Source organism: Scleropages formosus, chromosome 2 (assembly GCF_900964775.1).
Source record: "Scleropages formosus chromosome 2, fSclFor1.1, whole genome shotgun sequence".
NCBI classification, from domain to species: domain Eukaryota; kingdom Metazoa; phylum Chordata; class Actinopteri; order Osteoglossiformes; family Osteoglossidae; genus Scleropages; species Scleropages formosus.
The window spans coordinates 37043300-37069845 of NC_041807.1; the positions used below are offsets into that span (position 1 = coordinate 37043300).

General features: G+C 44.7%; 1 protein-coding gene across 1 annotated transcript; it reads left to right on the top strand.

Annotated features, from left to right (window-relative positions):
- The first annotated feature begins 2490 nt into the window (after positions 1-2490).
- On the top strand, positions 2491-23610 carry LOC108924881 (probable G-protein coupled receptor 153). Its single transcript, XM_029247030.1, has 5 exons — positions 2491-2843; positions 12614-13043; positions 17762-17951; positions 19622-19806; positions 22891-23610. Exons 1-5 carry the CDS (start codon positions 2491-2493, stop codon positions 23608-23610), a joined length of 1878 nt encoding a protein of 625 aa, XP_029102863.1.
- The last annotated feature ends 2936 nt before the right edge of the window (positions 23611-26546 follow it).

Genomic DNA, 26546 nt, shown 5'->3' on the forward strand with positions numbered 1-26546 from the left:
TGCCTTCATCACAGGTACTACAGTGGGAGGTGGGATTGGAACCCATGTCCTTCGCTTGCAAGGTGACAGCTCAAATTTCGACGCCACCTCCTGCACAAATACTGATCGTGTTTGATTATCAATGTTTTTTAATGCAATTTTGTTTGTATATCTTTTGTTCTTCTATCTGACACTTCTACCCAAAAGCAACTTAGCGTTAGGTTTCTACACAAAGCTGCTTACCATTATTTACCCATTATTTACCTGTTTAAACAACCGGGTACCACAGCAGTATGTGGGATCTGCACCAGGATCCATCGGTTGCTACATGGCAATTGAAACTGCAACGCTACTTGCTGCCCAAATAATGATAAACATAATAATAACATTATTATAACTAGCATTTGATCATAAATGTTTTTAGGGCAATTTTGTTTCGCTCTTCTTTTATTATTATTTATTCTCTCATTCAAAGTGACTTAAAGTATTAGGTCTGTACACTAAGCTGCTTACAGTTATTTATCATTTTATGCAACTGGTTAATTTTTACTGCGACAATTCATGGTAAGTGCTTTGATCACAGGCAGTGATGGAGGTGGGATTCGAACCCCCCCCCCCCTCCTTCAGTCTGCATTGCAATGTCACTAAACACTAAGAAACTGGCTGCACAGAAGCCCTGCTCGTTGTTCCTTGTTATTACCCATGCATTTCCCCAGCTTCACTCTTCTTAATTTTCCCAATTTAAGGGACTTTGTCATGAAATCTAGAATCTTCTCCCAAGGGGGGAGGGGGGATATTTTCCTTGATGCCATAGCAGCGACTCCCTAGAAAAATTCTCGTGACATTCGAGCAACTGCTGCCATTTCCGTTTTTTTGAAATCTGCCATAGATGTTAAGTCAACATTCACCATCTGTTGTACAATAACAGGTATTTCTGAGAAATTTTGGGGTGCTGCTTTTAAAGGGACGGCGCCTCCTTCTTAATCACCACTAGCTGCTGTAACACCGCTAATGTATATGAATATGGGGCTGTTTATGATGCTTTCAAGTGGAGGAGCTGAATCGAAATGTCAAAATAGAGTCAGCAATCAATGCAGGCAGCGTTGCCCTTTTTAACATGTAATCATATGCAGATAATGTTTTGTTATTATTGATTTATTCATGCAGTGCATCTCTTTACCCTTTTTTCCAAAATGAGATCGTTTGAATAAGTGGATGTAAAAGTTCATTTACGGCTCTCTGTGGTTATGGCAGCACAGCAGGTTGCTAAGCGGTTAAGGAGCTTGACTTCTCACTGAAGTTTTTACAACTCCTCGCCCCTGTGTGGATGCAGGTGTTACACCCTTGATGGAGGTGCTTGATCCAAGTTGCTTGGATGAAAAAATATGAGTACAGAGTTGTACACATTATACACAGTTACGATGTGCCATTTCTCAGTGATTTACAATAGTTTTGCAAAACTAGTGTGTGATGGACTGGCGTACCGCCCAGGGTGTACTCTGTCACATGCCCTCTGCATGCTGAATAGACTCTGGACCATTATGACCCTGCAATGGATGAGCGGTTATTGAGATGGATGGATGGATGGATGGATGGATGGATGGATGAACAGACAGATGGACAGACGGACAGCTGGATGGATGGATGGATGGATGGATGGATGGACAGACAGATGGATGGATGGACAGATGGATGGATGGATGGATGGATGGATGGATGGATGAACAGACAGATGGACAGACGGACAGCTGGATGGATGGATGGATGGATGGATGGATGGACAAACAGATGGACAGACGGACAGCTGGATGGATGGATGGATGGATGGATAGATGGATGGATGGATGGATGGGTGGACAGACGGACAGACAGATGGACAGATGGACAGCTGGATGGATGGATGGATGGATGGATGGATGGATGGACGGATGGATGGATGGATGGATGGATGGATGGATGGACAGACGGACGGACAGATGGACAGATGGACAGCTGGATGGATGGATGGATGGATGGATGGATGGATGGATGGACAGACAGACGGATGGATGGATGGATGGACGGACGGACAGACATATGGACAGACAGGCAGCTGGATGGATGGATGGATGGATGGATGGGTGGACAGACAGACAGATGAATGGATGGATGGACAGTACTCTGATTTGATAGCCAAACTACTGTTTTCTTTAGGAATTAAAAATCTCCTTCGATACGTTGTCTTCACAGTAGGGTAGCGGTTAAGGGTTTCACCTCACACTGATTGGTGTCCTCCATACTCCCTCTATGCCTGCAGTACTACGCTGGCCTGGGGACACTGCCTGGCCCCACCCCCCCGCTTAGGCCACCATGCCCCAAGCCTCGCCCTGCCGGCCCCTGGAGAATCCCCGTCCGGCCCAGTAGGATGCCCGCGCTGGCTCGCTGCCTCAGCCTCCGCCTACCCGCCGCTCTGCCTCCCCTCGGCACCGCCTACCCGCCCTCGCCGCCACGGCAGAGGCCACGCCCCCCGCCATGAAGGATGAGGCGGTGGAGGACAGCGCGCTGGCCTGGCTGGTGTGCTCCGTGGTGTCGGTCCTGGCCAACGCCTGGGCCATCCTGAGTGTGAGCGCCAAGCAGAAGAAGTGGAAGCCCCTGGAGTTCCTGCTCTGCACTCTGGCCGCCACCCACATCCTCAACATGGCCGTACCCGTGGCCATGTACTCCATCATCCAGCTGCGGCGCCGCCACTCGGCCTACGAGTGGAACGAGGGGCTCTGCAAGGTCTTCGTCTCCACCTTCTACACCCTGACCCTGGTCACGTGCTTCTCCGTCACCTCCCTGTCCTACCACCGCATGTGGATGGTGCGCTGGCCGGTCAACTACAGGTAGGTGTCCAACCCTGGGCTACAACCACAGCTGCACCTGGTGCCACTGGGACAGTCGCTGGTACAGTGACTCCACCTTCTGTGGCTCTCATGACTGCTGCTACTACTGCGCTACTAACGCCATTGCTACTAATGTTATTACTACTACTTCTAACACTACTACTACTATTATTACTATTATTACTATTATTGTATAACTAATACAGCTATTAATAGTATCCCTTCAACTTGAAACAATTACTACTAGTGCTGTTACAACTACTACAGTGATAATGCAGTATTAATAAAATACAGTTGTACTATTACAGTGCTACTATAACTACTATAATTACCTCTGTTACTACTTCTAATACTACTATTAGTACTTCTATTAATACTGTTATTACAACTAATACAGCCACTGCTGCTCTTGCTTCTACTAGTATCGCTACTCCTGTGACTCCACTACTACCGTACCACTATTATTATTACTGTTACCACTTCTAACACTACTATAGCTATATTCTTCCACTACTGCAACTATTAGTCCTATTATTACAGTTAATACAGCTATTAATAGTATTATTACATCTTCTGCCACGACTGCTACTATGTACTTCTACCTCTATCACTATACTTACTGTTGCTGTAGCTTCCACTATTACTGGTGCTGTTATTATTACTACTACTATCGTTACTAATACCTCGGGAAAACTAATAAAGCTACTCCTGCTTCTACGAGCATCACTTTTATTACTGCTACTACTATAGTAATACTATAATTACAACTGTTTCTACTTTTAACATTACTACTACCTCCATGTACTTTCACTGCTATAAATATTGTTTCTATTATTAATATTAGTAGTTACTAATAGCACTACACCATCTGCTTATAGTATTCCTACTATTATTACTACAACTAACATCACTAGTATTACAGTACCACTATAATTACCACTGTTACTACTCCTATTACGGCTGGTGCTACAGTACGAGCCTTACATCGGATACCACATCTAATACTACTACTACTAATACTATTATTACGACTAATACAGGTATTAATAGCATTACAGCAATTTACTAGTAGCAGTACGTGTAGTACTGCAAAAGTTACTATCACTACTGAAACAGCGTACAAAGCACTTGAGAAGAGCCCCACTGGTACGGAGCAATGAGCGAACCTCTCCTCCCCTTCAAGCCTCAACGGCGCTGGAGCGGATGGGGCCAGGCAAGGCATTGTGGGAAACTAGGCCTGATGAGTAACACTGTCAGTTCTTGTTGTGGGACTGGTAAAATCACTGATTCGACCACTTCCAAGCGCGGTGACCTTGCAGTCAGCGGCATAATCTGCGCGCGCGTGCGCGTGTGTGTGAGCGCTTCAGATCGCACGCCCTCGCCGCGCTGCTCAGCTATAACGGAGGACATGGGGTCATAGCCCTGGTCCGTCTGTTCTTCTGTAATCTCCGTTCTCACCTGAGCACAAGCTTCTCCAGCAGGACTTTGGACAGGCAGGCAGGATCACACTAGAGCGCCCTTCTCAGGTCGATATGCCGCGCTGATGCCGAAATAAGCCGACGCATTCAGCTCACGGAAAATGGAGCAGCGCACGTTTTTACCTTTTGCGCTTCCCGTTCGGCCGATGTTCATGCACACAGTGACCCGCACGTCTGCTGCAGCAAAACCCCTGTGGATGAAGTGCAAATAACAGTGTAAATTAACAGGATGGTGAGCAGTTTCACACCCATCACCACATAATTATGCCGTAGCTTGGAGCCCAGTGTCCTGATACGCAAACCTCGCTGTGGATGTTCATGCGTCCGTCCCTTGTGAGAAATTCACTTCTCTCCGGAGCAATTAAAAGTGTTTGGTACTTTTACTGCTACTGGTTTTAAAAGCGTTTAGGCCTTTGCAAGAAACTGCAGTATAATGTAGTTGCACATATGGGTCCTTTACTATACATTTACTTTCATTCATTTAACCTTTTCTCCAAAGCAACTTACTATTGTTTATCAATTTATACAGCTGGGTAATTTTACTGAAGCAATTGAGGGTAAGCACCTTGCTCAAAGGTGCTGTAGCTGAAAGCTGGATTTAAATCTGCGGAGGCAGCAGCTTTAAACACTACCAGCAGGTGGCGTAGTGGTTAGAGGCGTTGTACTGCAGTTGAAGGTCCTAATTTGAAATTCCTTCCCCGAGGTTCTTGCTCTGAATTGATACAGTAAAAATTTCCCTGCTGTATAAATGAAAAAAAATCACAGTAAGCCACTTAATAAACAACCCTAATATTATAAGTCCAGAAGTGTCAGGTACATGGATCATAATAATAGAATTTCCATAGGTCAGTCAAGAAAAGCATAACCGATCTGTTTTAAATTAGCTGTAAAGGTGATAGTAGCACGTTGTATGGCGTTTTTTATTATTATGACAATAAGCCCTTTCCGTTCTATAACATAGTGACCTCTGACCTCACTGCATAGCACATGCTGAAATGCAAAATCAGCCGGGGCGGGGGGTCCTGCTGCTTACAGCGCTATTTAATGAAGCGTTCAGTAGCTGGGGTAATAAAAAAAATCATGAATTGTGAGTGATTTGTGAGTGTAGGAGGATGCGGATGTTGTCCTGACACTGTGCGCAGGCATTGAAAAGGACAGTAGAATGTTGGCGTTTGTTCAAAAATATACATAAACCCTACATGTTAATTGGACCATTTATTGAACAATGTGTCCGGTTCTGATGTCTTCACATTAATGAGCACAGTGCAGACCGGGAAATAAATATTGTATATAAGTAGCGTACAGTCCCATACCCCTGCCAGCAGGTGGCATGGTGGTTAGAGCTGTTGTCTGAAATTGTTTGGGTGAAATCCCACCGCCTGCTCTAGCACCCCTGTTCAAGGTATTTACACTAGACTGGTCCTCTAAAATACCCTTCTGAACAAATGATTCGCCTTGAGAAAATACAGCATCTTAAGCTATGTTTATAATATTGATGATAATAATATCCCAAGTGAATGTTTAAATCGGCCCAGGTTTTCTGTACATTGAACGGCTGAGTGGAATTAATAGTTCCACTTCCAGTAATTGTATAAAAAGATGAAAACTGGAGAGGACTGTAAAAAATCCTTGAACATCCTTTCCTTCCTGGGATAGGCTCCAGACCACCGTGACCCTGCAACGCACACATGGATACCGAAACAAAATTTCCATTCCAATATTCAAATGCTGTCCATTTCAAAATTTAAAAAAGCATGGGTTTCCTCCGGGTGCTCTGGTTTCCTCCCACACTCCAAAGACATGCTGTTCAGGTTCACCCATACTGTGTGAGTGACAGAGAGAGTGTGTTCTGCTGATGTATGGATGAGTGACCCATTGTAAGTAATGTATCTAGCAGTTTAAGTCCCCTTGGTGAATAAGGTGTGTGGGCTGATAACACTACATAGAGTTAATTAGAAGTTGCTTTGGAGAAAAGCGTCTGCTAAATAGATACATGTAAATGTAATGTAAAATGAGCTGAACACTTTCACCAAATATGCTTTTGATAAAAGCCCTAAAAATGATTGCTATACCTCAACAAAAGACAGATTGAGTAACATTTTCATAATCTTCCATTTTTTTGTATTAAGGAGACATTTTTCCTTGGTCTCGCTTCTGCTAATGAAGTTGTTGGTGGAACCTCGACAGGTGTAAAGCCTCAATAAATGCCTTTCGATATTGTTGTCCTGAGGAGTCATTAAAGGCACAGATGTTCCTCTTGTATGTGCCAGTTGTTGCTGTTATTGTTAGAGCTAATCGGCTTAAGGCTTACTGGAAACCCTACAATCCACTGGGAAGAATTCAGTTCCGGAAGCTTCTATTCCCATAAAACCCGCACCGCGTCCAGCACGGCGCCCCACAGTTCGTCGACGCCTCTTTCCAGAAATCACTAGCATTCCCTGATGTTCAGACCGCTCCTTTATCGGCGCTCCCATGCGGCCTGCGGGAGAGAGCGGCGTCGGTAAATATCTGACGCACCTCGAACCGCAGCCTGGGATGTTTCCGCGGCGACGAGGACCCACGGGGCGTGACAAGTCTTTTGGTACTCACATTAGGTTTTCAAGAAGATCGATAAGTGGGCTTCCAATGAGGTTTCCCAGCAGCTCTCTGGCTGCCCGGTGGGAAAGTAGCCAACAAGGCAGAACGTAGCTCCGAAACTACAGCAAACACCTCCAGTTGCAAATCTACTAGCATCTCGGCGTTGACTCTACCAGAGATGTTTCGGCCATCGGGAGCCCCGCTATCGATCACGACGCTTGAGCCAGATTTGCACGGATCGTTGCTTCATTAGCATGAATGGCGTAGCGATCCTCTTAGGTTCCATGCTAAGAGCTCTGGATTTTCGCCTGTTGTATCAAAGGAACTGGCTGTTTGCAAGTTTGCCGCCTCCACGACCGTTCTTTTTCGTCCTCTGCAGAGGACATACATTTTGCAAGTGTTTCTCCAAAGCCGAACATTCTACAACGTTGGGCCCGAACGCACCATGTAGAGGACGTTCCACGTTTTTAAATAACACCCCATGTTCGGGGGAGGGGCTCGGACAACTTCCTAGAAATCGGAAAAATAACCGCTTCATTTTTTTCCCTTAGTAGGTTTCCGTTGTATTCGTATCGCAAAAAAAAAAAAAAAAAAAAATCATACGGCGCAGATTTCATATCTCGAGTGTGATGTGTCTTTTATACATAAGAGCCCTAGATTGGGATCTGCTGTAACGCCAGCTCATGGAAGAATTTATGAGACATTTGATGTGAAAGTGGAGCAGCAGGGACATTGTTAGCTCACATACACGCTGTGACAAATCCTAAGTGGCAAGGAATCTTAACCAATAGGCTCGCTTTCCCATAGACGGCGGCTTGGGCGTTCAGAGGCGCTCGTCGTGGTGCGGATTGCTCTTCTGAGCCCTTCGTTTTGCTGCGATGACAGTATGACCTTCAAGGGAAAGTGTCGCCCAGCTGACACTGGCATTTTGGCGGATGTACACTCACTGCTCTTTGCTGTGATTCATAGCGCCACTGTGACACAGGTCACATTCCAAGCGTGACCCGCGGCAACACCCAGCCTCTGCCTGGGAACGGAGCTTCAACCACCTGATCCTTTCCCCGCTCGACATCTATCTATTTAATATTTCTTTACTGAGAGTGAAATGTCTCATGGCAGCAGGTGGCGTAGTGGTTAGAGCCGCCGCCTTCCATCGAAGGATGCATGTTTGAATCTCGCCTCCTGCTCTTGTACCCTTGATAAAGGTGTTATCCAAAACTTGTACAGTGTGTGTAAGCCTTATTTCCTTGGGCTGAAGTTGAAATTCAGCTAGGGATGTTTGCTCTGCTGAGAGATCAGCCATTCTTGCTGTGACACAATGTAATGCAGAGTAACACAATGCAACATAGAGAAAGACACAGCAATATTCTTTAACAGTAAAACACATAGCAACATCATGCAACGTAATGAAATACACTGCAACATGCTGTGACACAATGAAGCACCAAGCAATACACAGTAACACAATGCAACATATTGAAACACATAGAGAGAGGGCACAGTGGCGCAGCGGGTTTGGCCGGCGCCCGCTCTCCAGCGGGTCTGGGGTTCGAGATCTGCTTGGGATGCCTTGTGATGGACTGGCGTCCCGTTCTGGGTGCGTCCCCTCCCCCTCCGGCCTTGTGCCCTGTGTTGCCGAGTTAGGCTCTGGCTTGCTGCGACCCCGCTCAGGACAAGTGGTTTCAGATGGTGTGTGCGCGTGCTAAACGCACAGCAACATATTGAAACACACAGTAGCAAACTGAAAGATGTTGAAACCCACAGCAACAAAATGTAAAACATTGAAACACAATACATTGCATCACAGTATGACGCAGCAATACGCTGTCACACCGCAACATGCTGCGACACACAGCCGCGAGGCGCCGCGATCTGCGACGCACCGGAACGGTTCATTTTACACTCCATCTTTGCAGGACCTTGGCAGCCTGTTTGTCTCACTTTGGTTCTTCTTGGGTCCCCGTCCCTTGTTCTTCATAACCTTGTCCCTAAATTACCGCAGATGCCGTCAAAACACATTAATTTCCACATCTGCTCCCGAATATCTTGACAAATAAGATTTATATTGGATATATTGTCAAAACGTGCTTCGCAGATGATGACGGAAATTCATTTCATGCCTAAAACCTCCTACCTATCGGGAGCACAAGGGACCAAAATTTATGGAATGTGGATGAGAACAAATGCTCTATTATCTGCCCTGACCAGCACTGAGATTCATTTTGGTAATGAATTGAAGCAGCTTGATGAAGTACATTTCTCATACATTACCCCCCTCAAACATGAGCCCCACCCCCAAGGGAAGTTCGGGGAGGGCAACCAAGTGGAGACCTACTTCTGTCCCCATTATAAGGGTGATGGGGGGCGGAGCTTCATGCAAGTGACAGTGATGGCTCGTACCACAGAGGGCTCACAGGAAGGATTATGCGGATCACACCTTCTGCTTATTTTTCAAAGCTCTAGAATGAGTTGAAATATATCTTCAAGTGGAGGAGGATGGGGGGCTGGACGGGTTGGGATGGGGGTTGAGTGTAAAACGCGGTGCCTCATTTTGCTCGGCTGACCTTTCGTGCAAGAACGGGCAGGATGTTCCCCTGGGTTCCCCTCTCGGATGGGTTCAGACAGATCAGTGGCGGCATTAGTGGAAACACATATGTGTGTGTGCACGTGTGCATAACTCATCGCAACACAAGGGATTTCGCGTGACAGAAAGAGCACAAACATTACCAAGTCAATCCTGAAAAAAGCATAAGAAAAAACAAGGAATAATAAGGAATAGAATTTCTCAGTTGCCATATAGAGTACATATGTTCTCCAGACTATGAGCACAAATGGACTGGAAGTCTGTTCATAACTCAGTTTGTTCATAATTCCAAAGTCATTTTTACCCCCTAAGTCACAATCAGTAAAAGCTTTACAATATGATGTATTCACTGGTTAAATTCCATAAAAATCTCAGATATGGCAATAATAAATAACATTTAAATACTTGCAGAAATAAGCTAAAATAAACATTATGTTTACAAAATTAAACTAAAATTACAAAATTACTGATAATATTAATACCTAGTCTCCACAATCTCCTGTTCAGTGCTGAATGTTGATTGATCCATCCAATAAACTTGTGTAAAGTTCATGACCTTGATGACCAACACCAGACCAACACTGTGGAAGTGTGTTGAAAGGAGGTGGTCACGCACAGCATGCACTTTACTGCCACCTATTGGTATGGCAGGTAAATGCGGGTTATGTTTGCACAGCTACACGTAGAATTTGAAATAAAAATAGTCGCGTGACATGATGGGTGCGGGTTCACAGGGTCGCGGGGGCGCAGCAGGTTTGGCCAGGTTCTGCTCTCTGGCAGGTCTGGGGTTCGAATCCTGCTTGGGGTGCCTTGTGATGGACAGGCGTCCCGTCCTGGGTGTGTCCCCTCCCCCACTAGCCTTGTGCCCTGCGTTGCCGGGTTAGGCTGTGGTTCGCCATGACCCTGAAGGGGACGAGCAGCTTCAGACTGTGTGTGTGTGTGTGAGAGACATAAATGCAGAAGACATAAGGAATTAAATTGGACAATAATGTGTCTGAAAATTCATTGCTCATCTCTGTATATCTCGAAAATTATGCTTATGCTGAGACCACATTAATGCAGGCATACTTTTGCCATAAAAGGCCAATTAATAATGTAAGCATTGGTAATATTTTGAAAGAAAAACAAGTGAACCAAATAATCTTTCATTGGTTTAAAATGATCTTTGTGTTTACAGTAACTAACGCTGATGTACGACATGCGTCACTGATCCGTGCAGCGTTATTCCGGGAGCAGTTTTGGTGCCAGAATATCCGTACGCTCATTAAAGTTAATGTGTTTATGATTTTCATAGAAGCTGAAAGTGTTTTTATCAGGGTTGCGTTGGGACCAACAGTTCAAACCAAATTTGGTGTAGACATTTGGCTGTGAAAATGTTTATACTGCTTACTTACATGTTTACTGTTATTGGAAAATTTTGACACTGATGTTTTCAAGTCTTCAGCCAAAATCTAATTTTAGATGAAGAGCACCTAAGTGAATAAATAACACACTTTAATTTTTTTCCCCTTATTTAATAAAAAAAAAGTTAATCACCATCAACTGACACTGTATGAACAAGTTTTTGGCACTGGGATCTCGGTGTGCAAAGAGAGGAGCATCTTGTAGGTGATATACGGGTCGTCCCCAGCTTACAACAGGGCTCTGTTCCAATGGGCCGGTCATAAGCCAAAAATCCTCCTTATATTATACATACACAGACACACACCACTGGAAACTGCTTGTCCCATACAGGGTCGTGGGGAGTCAGAGCCTAACCCAGCAACACAGGGCGAAAAGCTGGAAGGGGAGGGGACACACCCAGGACAGGACGTTAGTCCATCACAAGGTAACCCAAGCAGGACTCGAACCCCAGATCCACCAGAGAGCAGGACCTGGTCCACCCCAATGCACCACCACGCCCCCCTCTCCTTCAGTTGGGAGTTTTTGTTCCTTTCCCCGGTGGCCAGTAGGTATACTTACAGCTCTATAATAAGTTCTTCATTATGGTAGCCATTAGTTGACTGTCTTCTTTGTTTGTATCAATTTTTCTTGCTTTATGCCTGTGTTAAAGTGCTCTGTGTCACTGCGTGAGAAGAGCGCTCTATAAAAATAAAATAAAATAAAAGAAAAATGAAAGAAAAAATATTACATTATATCATATTATACACACACACACATTTTCAGAACTGCTTGTCCCATACAGGGTCACGGGGAACCGGAGCCTACCCGGCAACACAGGGCGTAAGGCCAGAGGGGGAGGGGACACACCCAGGACAGGACGCCAGTCTGTCGCAAGGCACCCCAAGCGGGACTCGAACCCCAGACCCACCGGAGAGCAGGACTGCGGTCCAACCCACTGCGCCACCGCACCCCCCTTATATCATATTATATTATATTATAATAGAAGGATATATAAACAGTTAACATGCATCAAAGCTGTATTGTCTAATAGGACTTTGCTATGTAATTTCATACATTTTTCTTGTAATAAAATAGTACTAATATAAATGTGCACGCACGCACACACTGAAACTGCTTGTCCTGAGCAGGGTTGTGGCAGACTGGAGCCTAACCCAGCAAAACAGGGCAAGGGGCTGGAGGGGGAGGAGTCACACCCAGGAGGGGACGCCAATCTGTCACAAGGCATCCCAAGTGGGACTCAAACCCCAAGCCCACGGGAGAGCAGGACCCAGCCAAACCCGCTGTGCTGCCGCACCCCCAATATAGGTGCAGCCCAGTAAAATTAGATTGTTGTGCTGCACCATTGTTTTTGCTTTCAGTTCTGGATATATTGTCTTTTGCTTCTTCTTGTCAGAACCACGGAACAGGCACTCTTTCGTTCGCTGGCTATTTTAAGCAAACAGCATCTTGGAGGGAATCACAAGCGAAGAGCTTTGTAAACAAAACACAATGGTTGATGGACACCCAAAAACTGACGGAGACCCAAATAAAAACAGACGATTTGATCATTCAGTAGAGAGAGCGGTCATTATTAGATGTGACGACCAAACAATGGAACCCTAAAATTATGTAATGAGGTTAATGGGGAGGCTGTTGTAAGTCTGAGTGTTTGTAACTCGCGCGTTGTAACTCGAGGATGACCTGTAGTGGATCATCAGATGTGTTTCCTCTGTCCTTTGTCTGGCCAGGCTGAGCAACACCAAGAAGCAGGCTGTACACACGGTGATGGGCATCTGGATGGTGTCCTTCATCCTCTCCACGCTTCCTGCTGTGGGTTGGCACGACACCACCGAGCGCTTCTACGCCCACGACTGTCGCTTCATCGTGACGGAGATCGGCCTGGGCTTCGGCGTCTGCTTCCTGCTGCTCATCAGCGGCAGTGTGGCCATGGGCGTGGTGTGCATCACCATCGCCCTTTTCCAGACCTTCTCTCTGCAGACGGGGCAACGCGCAGACAAAAACAAGTTCAACGTGCCCACCATCGTGGTGGAGGACGCGCAGGGCAAGAGGCGCTCCTCCATCGACGGCTCTGAGCCCATCAAGACCTCCCTGCAGATCACGTACCTGATCAGCGGCATTGTCTTCATCTACGACTTCCTCACCGGGTTCCCCATTCTGGTATGTCTCCCTCCTCCCCCCTTCCTTCGTTCAGCAGCTCATCGCCAACTGAAACCATCGAGCAACAACCAGTTAGTCACCAACAGCTCATCAACAGCTGAAACCAACTAAAGCACCAGATAATGAAATACTGCTTTGGAAAAAAGGGGTGGGAAGTGCTGTGGAACAGCAGGTAGCACTGGTGCCTCAAAGCACTTGGGCTGTGGGACTGGATGTGGGCTTCAATCCAGTTCAGCATGTGTGGAATTTTCGTTCTTCCCATGTTTGTGTGTTTTTTCCTGCGGGTGCTCTGGTTTCCTCCCACAGTCGAAAGGAACGCGTTAAATCAATTGGTGACTAAATTGCTCATACTGTGTGTACGAGTAAGAAAATGAGTGTGTGTGACAGCTCTGTGATGGACTGGTGGGTCCTCACACCCTTTGCATCCAGGACAAGCACCAGACCATACTACACTGGACAAGCACTTTTAGATAATAAAAAAGAAATAAAAAGACTCTTGGAGCGTCAAACGTGTGAACAGCAACCTCTGATCTTCATATTCATATTGTTCACATTGTGTCCAGTGGAAACAAGCCCATGAAATTTTAATTATTTTTTATTCTTCATTTATCTCAGACTTTTCTCCAAGATGTTTTACAAGGTTAGGTTTGTCCACTGAGCTACTTACCCTGATTTATTCATTTATACAGATTGGTAATTTTACTGTATCAGTTCAAGGTAAGTACCTTGATCGAGGGTATTATAGAGAGATTGGGATTCAAACCCGGGGCCTTTGGCTATAAGATAACTGTTGAGCTCAGCATTTTTGGCGTAGACCTCTAGTTATGGAGGGCAAAGTGAGACAAAGGATCCATACAGGATGTAAAGTTACCCCAGGAGGTGGATCAGCAGCAGAAAGAACACAAATTAATAAATAAATAAATAAGAATTAGAGTTAGCGTTACCTTTTACTGCAAATCGACAGGGTGGCCGGAGCCCCATTTCATAAATTCTTGAGATAACCTTCAGAAGAGCACGCAGAGCGTTCAATTTACAGTCTAACAAGGGGACAGCAGGTGGCATAATGATTAGAGCAGGTCGAAGGTTCGAATCCCACCTCCTGCTTGTCGTGAGCAAGGTATTTACCCTGGACCTATCAAGTAAAAATTACCCAGCTCTATAAATGGGCAAATAATTGTAACTGGCTTAGTGTACAAATCTAACATTGAGAGCTGCTTTACCGAATGGTGTCACAGGAATTAATAAATAATAACAAGAATAATAAAATACCCCTGGAACACTTTGGTATGGGTATAATACTCTGTTAAGGAATCAAGTGCTGTAGTGAGGCTGAGAAGTGGTTCAGCCTCTGAGGGTGTGTGTGGCATCCTGTGTGTGATGAGAAAGAGTTTCCCCAGCGGTCAGAGGACAGGGATTGGCACCCCCACCCCATCGTCCCCCAAGCCATAACCAGGGGAGTCCCTTTTAATCCCGCTGCCACATCGACGTGACAGGGGTGCCCAGCCTTTAACTTGCGTTTAATCATTCGATCCATTCAGCCCGTCTGTACAAAGGGTGTCGGGTCGGCGCTCGCACCCGCGCCTTTGCTCGCAGACGCCCCGCACGCAATGAATCACGTGAATAATGGGCCGAGTCTTTTTCGATCGCAGCTGGTCGGGTTCAAATATGCCCTTCGTGCTGACTCAGCGTCCCAATTTGGTTGATGGGAACAGGAGCGTCTTTTCAGGGGTACCAGGCAGCCCAGCCACACCTCGAACCACTCTCCACCCTCCATCCTTCGCATCACCTGAGCCCTCACCTCCAAGCACGAGTGCAATACCTTCTCAGGCACCTGCAGGAATAAAAACAGCAACAGCACTCGAGGGAGTTGTAGACGAGTACTCAGGAGGTACATTGTGATCATCAGAGGCGACGCAACCCACCCTTGTTATGGTTCCAAGAACAACATCTTTGAATTTACATGATGAATTTCTGTATTCATTTCAATATTTTAACATTATTATGTGATATATGAATTAATATCACATTTATTTCAATATTACCTCCACATGAATGCAGCAGAACACAGGATTCCTCTAAAGCAACTTACATTCATACAGCTGGTTATTAAGGGTGTTACAAGCAGAGGAGGTGCTTGAACCTGCAACCATTGGGTTGTAAGACAGCAGCATTAACTATCACGCTAACAGCTATCATATTTTTTTTGTTTAATGATTTACACACCTAATTTAAGTCTTGATTGAAAGCACTTTAATCATGGCTTACTTTGCAATAATTCATAATTATCTCATTCATCTTCTTCCCAGAATTAAATTAAAAATGCGACAGTAGAGTCAGTAATAGATGCAGCAGGAGTGGGGGAGGCTGATAAAGAAACGAGAGAGTTTCAGACCGGTTAAACACTAAGCGTAATGGGTTTAAGCCTCGGTTCGCAGCTTGTTCGATTTGTCCAAAAGGGTAATATTTTAACTAAATTTTCTTCATGAAATTAATATTGAGGTTAAACGGTCACTCAGACCCTGTGATAATCTGACCTTGCTGTGATTTACTGACCTACTGTTACAGCGGCAGCAGGTGACATCATGGTTAGAGGCGTCACCTTGCAGTGAATGGGCTTGGGTTTGAATCCCTCTGCCACTGTAGAGTGTAAAAAGTACCCAGCTGTATGAATAGATAAATAATTTTATTATAATAACACAGTATACAAACCAAACACTGTAAGTAGTTTCGGAGAGAAGTGTCACATAAGTAAATAAATATACAGTGTTCTAAGCTCTGAAGTCAAGGCTTGATGTACTGCTGTATACTGTAAATCTGTGGTTCTTACTTAGGGCCACTCTAGTACACATTTATTCATTTACCACCTTAAGGTATTATACTATTTATAGCTACCACAGCTGTTTAGCAGTACCCATTTGAATAGCAGGGTCACTTTTACTCTATCAGTTGAGGGGAAGCACTTTGATCAAGGTTATTACAGAAGAGAAGGGATTCGAACAACAACACTACCCTGTGTAGCAGTGTTATCATGCTGACTTTGCTGTGGTACACCAGCGGTAATGCGGTAAATTGGCATTGATCCGGAAAGCGAGGCTATGATTCCATACATGGATGTTCCCCCTCAGAACGTGGGCCGCCGCTTCTTTTGTGTCCTGAGCTCATCAAAGTCTCCTTTCGATACCTCTGCGCTGCGGAGCCAGATGTTCGGCGGATGAAGTCCACCCTCAACGGATGGGCTGTGCCAAAGCTCACACTGAAAAGCTTTCCTTATCCCCTCCTCCGTTCCTCACCCTCCCTCGTTCCCCAGCTCAGCTAATACCCGCCTTTGAGTCGGCGGGGAGTGACTGAGCGCCTTTCCGGAAGTTTCCATCGGCTTGATCGCAGTTCTTCAGCAATTCCCAGTGGAATCCTCGTAATTTCCATGCAGACCCAGAACCAGATGTAGGTCCCATGTGAAATGATTTTACACCAGAAGCTCGCCTGTCTGCTGGGCTCATATCTTTGTGACCAGAATTGAAGTTTCCATGGAGGTACCATGCAATACCCCATTCGCTGCATCTTTTATGTGGCATAATGAGCTATTTAAATGCATGAAAAATTAAATTATATTCCGTCTTCCCGTTTATGAACACCCTTTTGTGGGAAATACGGAACACTGGCTCCGTATTTGCACTAGCTTGCCGTACAGATTTTTAAATTGATGTTTTCATAGCTTGATAGTTTGGACACGCATTGAGATCAGAGGGTTTTACTCGGTTCAACCGTCGAACGGCGTACAGTTATAGAATTTTTGGTCCGTCAGGTGGGTTCCGGTCAGGCTAGAATGCAGGACGGTCAAAGGTCAGAGAGCAACGGTGACACAGTGCAGTTGGTAGCATCACAAGTAAAGCTGCTGCATTTAGCTCCAAAGGTTATGGGTTTGATTCTTAGTTTCTGCTCCAGTACTTACTCTGCGTTAGTAGTGTAAATGGATAGGTAACTTCGGGGCAGTGTAGTGTACAGGTTTAAATCCTACCCATATGCAAGGGCTGGTAAAATATCACATATCAAATACATGTAATAAAACATAGAGGTCAGCTGGTAACGTAGTGGTTAGAGCTGCTCCCTTTGAACCTGAAGGTTGCAGGTTTGAATCTTGCCTCTGGCTGTAATACCTTTAAAAAAAGTACCTGCATTGCTTGTGTAAAAAATATTACCCAGCTGCATAAATGGGTATGTAATTGTGAAAGCAGCTTAAGACTACAAGCCCTTTTGGAGAAAAGCATCAGCTAAATGAATAAACATAAATAAGCCAAATGTAGCCCTTCGTTCATTCATTTAGCTGATGCTTTTCTCCAAAGCAACTTGCAATCTTACAATACTTTTACAGTTAATTACCCATTTATACAGCTGGATAATTGATTTCCACAGCTGCAGGACAAATATGTATCGCACACATTTTGAGCATCCTGTTAAACTCACAAAGATAAGTGCTGCTTTCCACCTCGATGACGATGCGAGACTTGACCTGGGGGGCGCCTGTCAAAGACGGGATGTCAATGAAACGTGTAAACCCAACAGCGCTCTGCAGGGGGCGCTGCGCTCGGCTCCACAAAGCCTCTTTGCTGCTGTAACAAAGACGCCGTATTTCTCAGCCCCTCTGGCGCTGAAACAGGGTCGTGCGGAAGGTTCGGACACCGCGGTGATGCAGAGAAGGTGTGTGCTCCTCTCGCTCCCAGGTGGTGAGCTTTGCCAGCCTGCGCTATGACCGCTCCTACAGCTGGATGGCGCTCTGCGTGCTCTGGTGCTCCATCGCCCAGTCGGCCCTGCTGCCCGTCTTCTTGTGGGCCTGCGACCGGTACCGCGCCGATGCCAAGGCCGTGTGGGAGAAGTGCGTAGCCATCATGTCCAACGATGATGCAGATGAAGGTAAATGAGCCAAGGGGGCGGGGCATGTAGGGGGCGGAGCAAGATGGGTTGAAAAGAATGGCTGGGATGTCCGTCCTCCGGAAGGGCTGTGACATTAAAAAATTATTTCAGATTTTTTTTCTCTCTCTTCCTCAAAAGGAGGAAAAACAGCTGTAATTCAATTTTATGCAGAGACACCACCTAAATCACAATATTTAATACCATTAGCAATGAAGGACTATAAGAAGTACCACATATTCCAGCCATTCAGTCTCCGACGCACGTACTTGTGCTTCTCTCGATATTTAATAACTGCTGTCATCTTGTTTTTTGACTGAAAGTGTCTGTTGTTAATGTTTATGTGTAATGATTGTTCTGTGAGTCTAAAGCCAGTAAGATAATGTCTGTCTGATCCGTTGTTTTAATGAGATTAATGACACAGCTAAATCATACCTGGTCACATTAGTTAGTCCAGAGCTTGGTGTAAAGACCACAATGGCTGTAAATACTGCAATAAAATATGGAAACTGCCCATAAAACTGCACTAGAATGAACTATGAGCCCTAGCCAATAATAATAATAATAATAATAATAATAAATATTATTATTATTGTTATTATTATTATTGTTATTATTATTGGGTGGGACGCATCCCCTTTTTATTGTTAAAAACATGATCAGTTCTGTTTTTTTTGCAATTGCCTATTAATTTTTTTAATTGAAATTAAAATGTAACAAATTTTCTTAAAAATATGCAGCTTTATTATTTAATGTGACACACACAATCTGATACTGACCAAAAATGAAAACATTCGCCGAACACAAAATTTCCAGAATCCATAGTGTGGTTATCGATTAATGTTTAGGACTTTTTGCAGCCGCACCCCCTCCCACTCCGCACCCGCCACCCCCCAAATCCACCCTGAATTTTTTTAGAGATTTTCAGTTTGGGAAATTTGCGGCTCGGGGGGAAAATGCGAAAACACATAGTTTCTGATTTCATCTGAATGTTTCCAGCTCTCTGCGTCTTCTCTAGTATATTACAGAGCAGTTATGTGTATTCGGGTTGTTTTTGTTTTCTTTTTCTTGACATCGTTCCGCACGCCCGGCTGCCTGTGCAACGGATAATTTCATTGCCAGCTGTCAACTGGGCCTCATTTACCTCAAGATCGGCATTTTACACCATAACCAGTATGTCTGAAATTAAATTCCAGAGATGTGATTTACTGGTTAACAGGAAATGGCAAACAAATGCTATGACTCCAAATTATTTCATTTTGTTTTATTTTATTTTATTAAGTTTCATTTTATTTCCTATTTTATTTTATTGTTTTATTTTACTTCATTTATTCTGTTTGGCTTTTTTGGGCTTTATAGTATTTTTTGCCCAGAAATCCAACTCTTCACCTGAAAACCTTTCAGCAGAAACACTCGGTGCCTTTTTTTTCCACTACAGAAGACGTCCAAAGTCACGGTCAGTCAGTTTGTTGAAACATCTCGACCTCTTTGTTTTGAGAGGGACTTATTCCATGCAGTAACAGCGCAGAACCCAAGGCAGTAAACCTAAACTGTTTCTCTTATCTATACGTTTGTCTGTCTCGTCTGTTTATATGAGCACGTTTCTTCATTTCTATTTATTCTTATTATTTTTATGCTCTAAATCCTGATACGTTTGCTTTCTGCGTTTGCAGAAAACAGCCAGGATGGAGGCATTCATCCGGACTTAATATATGACAGAACGTATGACTATAGCGCCACTGCTGATATCATGGCAGTAGACCGTATGGCCAAGTACGAGTTCTCCGCCTTAGAGAGAGGGGTCCCTCAGGGTTACACAATGAACGAACCACAGGAAGATAAAATGCAGTATCTGCAGGTATATTTCCATTGATCCTTTTTCAATTATTCAACTGCCTTTTTGATTATTTCAGTTTGTTCCTTTTATTTCATTTCTAGGCAACAATGTGCATGTAAAAGTGAGCCTTATGTGAATCGTACAACGTGCTGTGATCCACGTTCTGATGAAATGCTTGAAAATGTGGTAGTTTTGCCCTCCGAAGCTTGAAAACATCCAAACGCAGTGTTGTGTGGAGACAAGTCCAAAGCATGTTCTGTCTGAGAAACGTCTGAGTGAAATGTGACCGGCAACAGGATTCGTACTGTATGTGTGTCCTGAAAAGCATACTGTACATGGGGGAAAAATGCTTTGGAATGTGTCCGATTCCTCTGATAAACAGTGCGATTTTTCATAGTTACCCTAGAATGAGACCGTATTTGGAAAGACGTGCCATGATTTACTGTTATCGATTAGGCTGGAAATTCTTCCATAATGTCCGGAAAAGTCTCTCGGAAACCGAAAGAAGCCTCTTAGGGGAATATATTTTGGTAATATATATTATATTGAAGTAAGTATTAAAACTGGCCAGTGGAGCTGTGAAATGCTCATCTTCTAACCCTAACCCTTATCCTTCTAACCCTAAACCTAATCCTAACCCTTCTAGCCCTAATCCTTCTAACCCTAATCCTTCTAACCCTAACCTTAATCCTAACCCTTCTAACCCTAATCCTTCTAACCCTAATCCTTCTAACCGTAACCCAAATCCTTCTAACCCTAACCCTTCTAACCGTAACCCTTCTAACCCTAACCTTAATTCTAATGCTAATCCTTAACCCTAATCCTTCAAACTCTAACCCTAACCCTAATGCTAACCCTAAACCCTAACCTTCTAATCCTAATTCAGATGCTAACCCTTAACCCTAACCCTTCTTACCCTAACCCGAACCCTAAACTCTTCTAACCTGAAACCTAAACCCTAACCCCTTCTAATCCTAATACTAACCCTTCCAACTCTAACCATAACCCTAAAACCTTCCAAAACTAACCCTAACCTTAACCCCTTCTAACTCTATCCAAAGTGCTAACCTCTAAGCCTGTTAACTCTAACCATAACCATAAACCGTAACCCTAATGCTAACCCCTAACCCTAACCTTCTAACCTTAACCCTAACTGTAACCCCAAACCCTTCTAACCACAAACCCTAATGGTCTTTGGAATTCGGTTGCCGCCCTCGCATGATTCCAGCAACTGTTTCTCACTGCTACAGAGATACAGAGAGCATGTTATTCCAAAAAAAAAAAAAAACCTCCAGTGAACTGCTAATTTTTTAATAACCACTGGAAAGGCTGTCTTTAATGGTGCAGCAGTGTTTTGCAGTGCATCACCTAACCATAGCGATGAAGGACCTGCAAATGCTGTATGTCTGAGAGCTTAGAGTCCGTCACGTAGCGCTTGAGTGAATAGCTGGCGGAATATGGAATTATGTAATAATTCTAGAATTTCCAGAATAGTTATAATAACGCAGTAACTCCAGAATTTCTATTCAGTTCCTAAAAACTTGTCTTCATCTTCTCCATCAGTCACGTGTTTTCGCGTTAGGACAGTTTAAATAGCATCATGTGAGCCAGTGTAATTCTGGTGTCATTTACCCCTCTTTGTGCACATTTTGGAGTAGGAGTGCCTATGAGTACCAGAATATGACTATGAGAATATCACATGCACTGCTGTCAAGGGGTTTTAGTTTTGATGGCAAAACTAAAATCGAACCCATGGCCAGAAACAGGGGATTATACAGTAACTGTCATTTCACAACCTGTGTCCACCTCTCCATTGGTCATCTCTCACCGGCCACCTTGGTTTGCTCTGGAGACTTTGGTGGATTCCACTGTAATCCAGTGAGGAATTACAATAAATCTGTTTGCATCATTGGGGGAAAGTCATCATCTCACTTTCTGTCTCTTCATTGTATTCATTGACCAACTGTGGCTGTGGGTGGCACAGTGGGTAGCAGTGGTGCCTTTAAGTGTCTGGGATGTCACCTGGGAACTGGGTTCAAATCCAGCTCAGCCTTTGTGGGGTCTGCAAGCTCTCAAAATCTGCTGGGTGCTCTGGTTTCCTCCCACAGTCCAAAAAAAGTGTATTTTGGGTGAACAGGGGACTCTAAATTGCCCTGTAATGCACTGGTGTCCCATCCATAGTGCTTCTCATGCTTCCAGGATAGGCTCTACACCACCCTGGACAGAGAAAGCAGTTATAGATAAATGAAAAAAGAGAACAGAATCACTCAGCATTTAAAACATTAAACTTTTATAAATGAAAAAGGTGAGTATTCACTCTGTCACTGCATCCCATCACCCCAGTAAGCAGTGTTTCAGAAATCATCGCTTTGGTGCGCTGAGAAGAAGGAGCCCTGTAACAAAGCGATGTATTGTCTAAGCAGCGGTGGTTGGCAGGTGCTCTATATCGCCCTCCACCTGTAAGGCGTGATTCTCATGGCGCTCATGCCGTATTAAGCCCATTTCCACCCACCCTGTCCCCATTGGGGTGGGAGAGTCCAGTCCACCATCACCCTGCATTGTTTCACACTGGCACTCTACTGCCACCTGCTGGTCACAGCTCACACCCGCAGCTACTGTATCTCCTGTCCTGAGCAGGAACCTGACCACTTCATAGCCCTTCATAGTGATGTATGCTTTGGATGGCACAGCAGAGTCCTCTTTCTGAACACTTACAGTGTGTGTCTCTTACATAGACCTCAGGCCAGTGTGGAATGTGAGTATGAACTTGTCTTACACCATACACACATTGTTTGTACTCCGTTTACCCGAATCGGACTGGCTCGGTATCCACGTAGTTATCACCTTCCAGAAGCATGAGCATGGCTGACAAAGACAGCAAGACTTGTTTACTTTTAATCTAAGGGCCTGTTTAGATTGTTACTTGGACCACGTGCTCGTTTCCTTTCCTTAAACTGTAATCAAGGAACAACGAGCAGCGAGAGCCGTGGAGCTAAAGTCGGAGCTGAAGAAGCATGTTCCCCAGACGTTGAGATGGAGATGTGTGCGTTGTCATGGAGACGGGTGCCGGCCGGCCTCACTCTCCTCCTCTGTGTGTCACGGCAGGTGCCCCCTACAAGAAGATACTCCCACGACGAAACCGACATGTGGACCACGGGCCCGATCCCGTCCTACCTGCAGCGCTGGGGCTCCACCGAGGACGTGACGAGGATCCTGCACGGCGGCTCTCCTCGGCGCGAGAGGCGCAGGAGCAGCTTGGCATCCTACCACGAGGAGAGCCTCCCGCGCCGCAAGAGGCGCCGCTCCGGCGACAGCACACGCTCGCTCCCGCGCCCACCCCGGCACGCCCCCTCCGAGGAGGACCTTAAGTGCTTCAGCCGGGACGAGGTGATCAACTATATCGACGAGACGCCTGTGCCCAGCCCCGTACGGACGCCCCGGCGCGCCTCGGCCGCCTCCCCGGGTCCCGACGCCTGCGAGCAGCGCGCCCTCCCGCTGCCCCGCTTCCCCCTCACCGACTTCGAGCGCGAACCGCAGGCCTTTCACCGCCTCCCCGAGCGAGGCCAAGGGTCCGAGGGCGGCCCGGGCCAGGGCAGGTTCCACCGCCAAGACTCGTGGGACGGGAAACAAGCGGCAGAGGCCACCGTGCGGACTGGGGAGGGTTCCTCCCACACGCTCAGGACAGGCCTGGGGGGCACTGGCAGCTGGGGGGGGACAAAAATCCAGACCACAATGGAGAGCAAAGGAAGCACAAATAGTTTTATAAGATCACCTTCATCGGGATACGTCACATTCCACTCGGACTCCATAGGATCTACGTCCTAGGAAGATTATTATTATTATCATTATTATTATTATTATTATTGCTACTGCTACCACTTTATAGGTTTCTTCTGGCTACATGCTGAATGTTTGGTTTCATATTATGGATACAAGTTTATGATGATATTACCCTGACTTGGGCAGTTGATGGCAGTTTGGTGGGATTTGAGAATTAATATGTGGGCCAGTTTCGGCAGAGGACACATGACTGGCGGCGTAATTCCCCGTTCGCCCAGGACGCTGCTCTCCTGATGACATTTTATTTTCATTTTTCACACTCCGTCTTGCATTAATAAGCAGGTATTTTAACACAAGGTTCGCAGTCTGTCGATGAGGGGAAATTTGGACTGTAAATAGAGAGGCTCTGGGATTTTGTTTACACCAGTGCTTGGTTTTTATTTACCAGGGTTTTTTAAATGTTTTTTCATTACTTTTTTGGTCTGTGGTACTTTGCATTTATTTATTTATTTTTTTTAAATACAGTGAAACCCCACCATAACGCGAGTTCTGATATAACGCGACTGGAGTTTGGCTCCTGTCTTCTGCACAAACGCATCGATTTGTATTATTGGTATTATTATTTCATTTGTTGCGTGTGCCTTTTATTTGTAAAAGCTAATTACACATTTAATCAACGAAAACAAAGAAATGCAAACTTTTTCTTTTTTTTTCACAGGTTTAATAGACTGAAAATATTGCTTTTCACTCACGTCGCAATAGCAGGGCTCGCGCATTTTACACAACCGAATTTTTCACGTTATGACAGGGTTTTACTGTATATAAATATTGAGCATCTAACTCAGCAACAAAGGTTGATGTAATTCCCTTTTAGTTATGTTCTACAAAGAAGTGATCTGAAACTGTTATTTTCTTCACTTTCTGGCTTTGTAATCGGTTTTACTCAGCGGGTCCTATTTAAACTGACTTGATTTTTATGCTTCATCAAAAGAAGAATAAACACAAAAGATTCCTGTTAGTAATATAGCTCTTCAAAATATTTCTTACCAAGAATGCATGTGGTTGGGGTCACGAAGACTTTGGGGGTCAATGTACGGCAGAGCTCTTCACAAGGCCTCGTGGATTGGCAGCTCTGGGTGTTCGGCGAGCTCCGTGGTTGTGGGTTCAAACCCAGCTCCGAGTGTGTGGGGTCTGTATGTTTCGCCCGTGTTTGAACCCAGCAGACAAGCGCAGGAAGATGTGGTGGTCAATCATTTCGGTTCCTTCCTTAGAAAGCCATGTGAGTGATTGCCATGAGTTGGATTCATCATAGTGGCCCTAGGTGTGTGTGTTTGTAGAATTTACGGTAGGGATATACTGTATACCATAATCATTTTATGAATATTTTTGTTGGGTGCATTACATGAAACAGCAGGCCAGATGCAGCTCTCGGGCCACATGTTGGAAACCCCTGCATGCCTACAGTGTGGGTGGAAACCAGAGCACCCAGAGTAAACACACGAACACAGGGAGGGCACAGAAACTCCACACAGACTGAGCCGGTGTCAAACTCACAAACGAACAGCTCTGAGGTATCAGCACTACCTGCTGCGCTGCTGCACCTCTCCCATGGTGGTGATAAAAGTGGTGTATGAATGCCAGTGGGGCAAGGGGGGGTCCAGGGGGAGCTCCTGTCACTCATCGGGTTAGGGTCTCCACCTGCGGTGCTAGAGATTTGATTCTTACCATAAGCTGTGGTCCGCAGAGCCGCCACAGGTACGAAATAGAAATGAATAAAAAAACAAGTGAGGCCGAAGAGGAGCCATGTAAGGGCAAGTGCTGTTTATTATTTTGTGTGATTTTACACACCTTTACTGCCTTTTCTGAACTGGATACTCCCATCATAAAGGAAATCAAAAACGTCATGCAACGTTAAATATTTCAAATAAAACACTGAAAGTGTCAAAATGGTTCGACACATCAGATGGCCGCTACGCTTATTTTGTTTAACTGTCATTACCCATATTTGCCCAGTATAATTATCACATTAAAATTATTAGATTTGAATGATTAAATTTTAATTAGTGCATTATTGCTTGACTTGCCAACCTTCTAATGCTGTTGTGAATAACACGGTATTTAAATTCAGATCAAAATTTCCACAGATGAACATTGCTGAGTCGAATTTCTCATCTTTTCAAAAAAATGAGTTGACATTCAACAGGGGCCACAGATACTCCTCTTTCTAAGTGTGGAAATACATTTTCTTACTGATTAAAATGTGAATTATATACAGTATTATAACTCCATGGCAGAAGAAAGGATTCTGCTGTGGGTTTTTCTACAATGTTGCCATTGCTCTGCAATTGGGTATATTTACTGTAACCAAATATCTCCATATTTGTACATACATGATGTTTGTATAATCTCTACATGTATTGATAATATATATATAGTATATATATTTGTATATATACATATATAAATTATATATGCATATATATAATCTATATATGTATATATATATACACACACACATACACAAATATATATATATCTATACTATAACAACATAACAATAATCAAACACGACAATAGGTCACTAGTATGAGACCAAAGATGTTCTGATTACAATATATATTACAAAAATAACTGTATTGTATATTATTAAACCAAACAATATATATATATATATATATATATATATATATATATATATATATATATTGCGCATAAGATCGAAACAATGCAATATTTTTAAAGATGTTTCCGCCCAAGTCAATGTGCCGTTAAGGACCGTTTTGTCACCAGGGACACCAGTAGGGTCGGGGTCACAGCCCCCCAGTCTCACACCTCGGGTTCGACAGTCTCTCTGTCAGAGCGAGATGCTCCTCGCGCTCATTCCTTCCGCGCACCTGCATCCCCTGCGCTTGCCGCTGCGCGCTTTGTGACGTCACTCGCCTTAGTAAGGCTTTGGCGCGCGGCCGCCTGCAGTTCGGGCG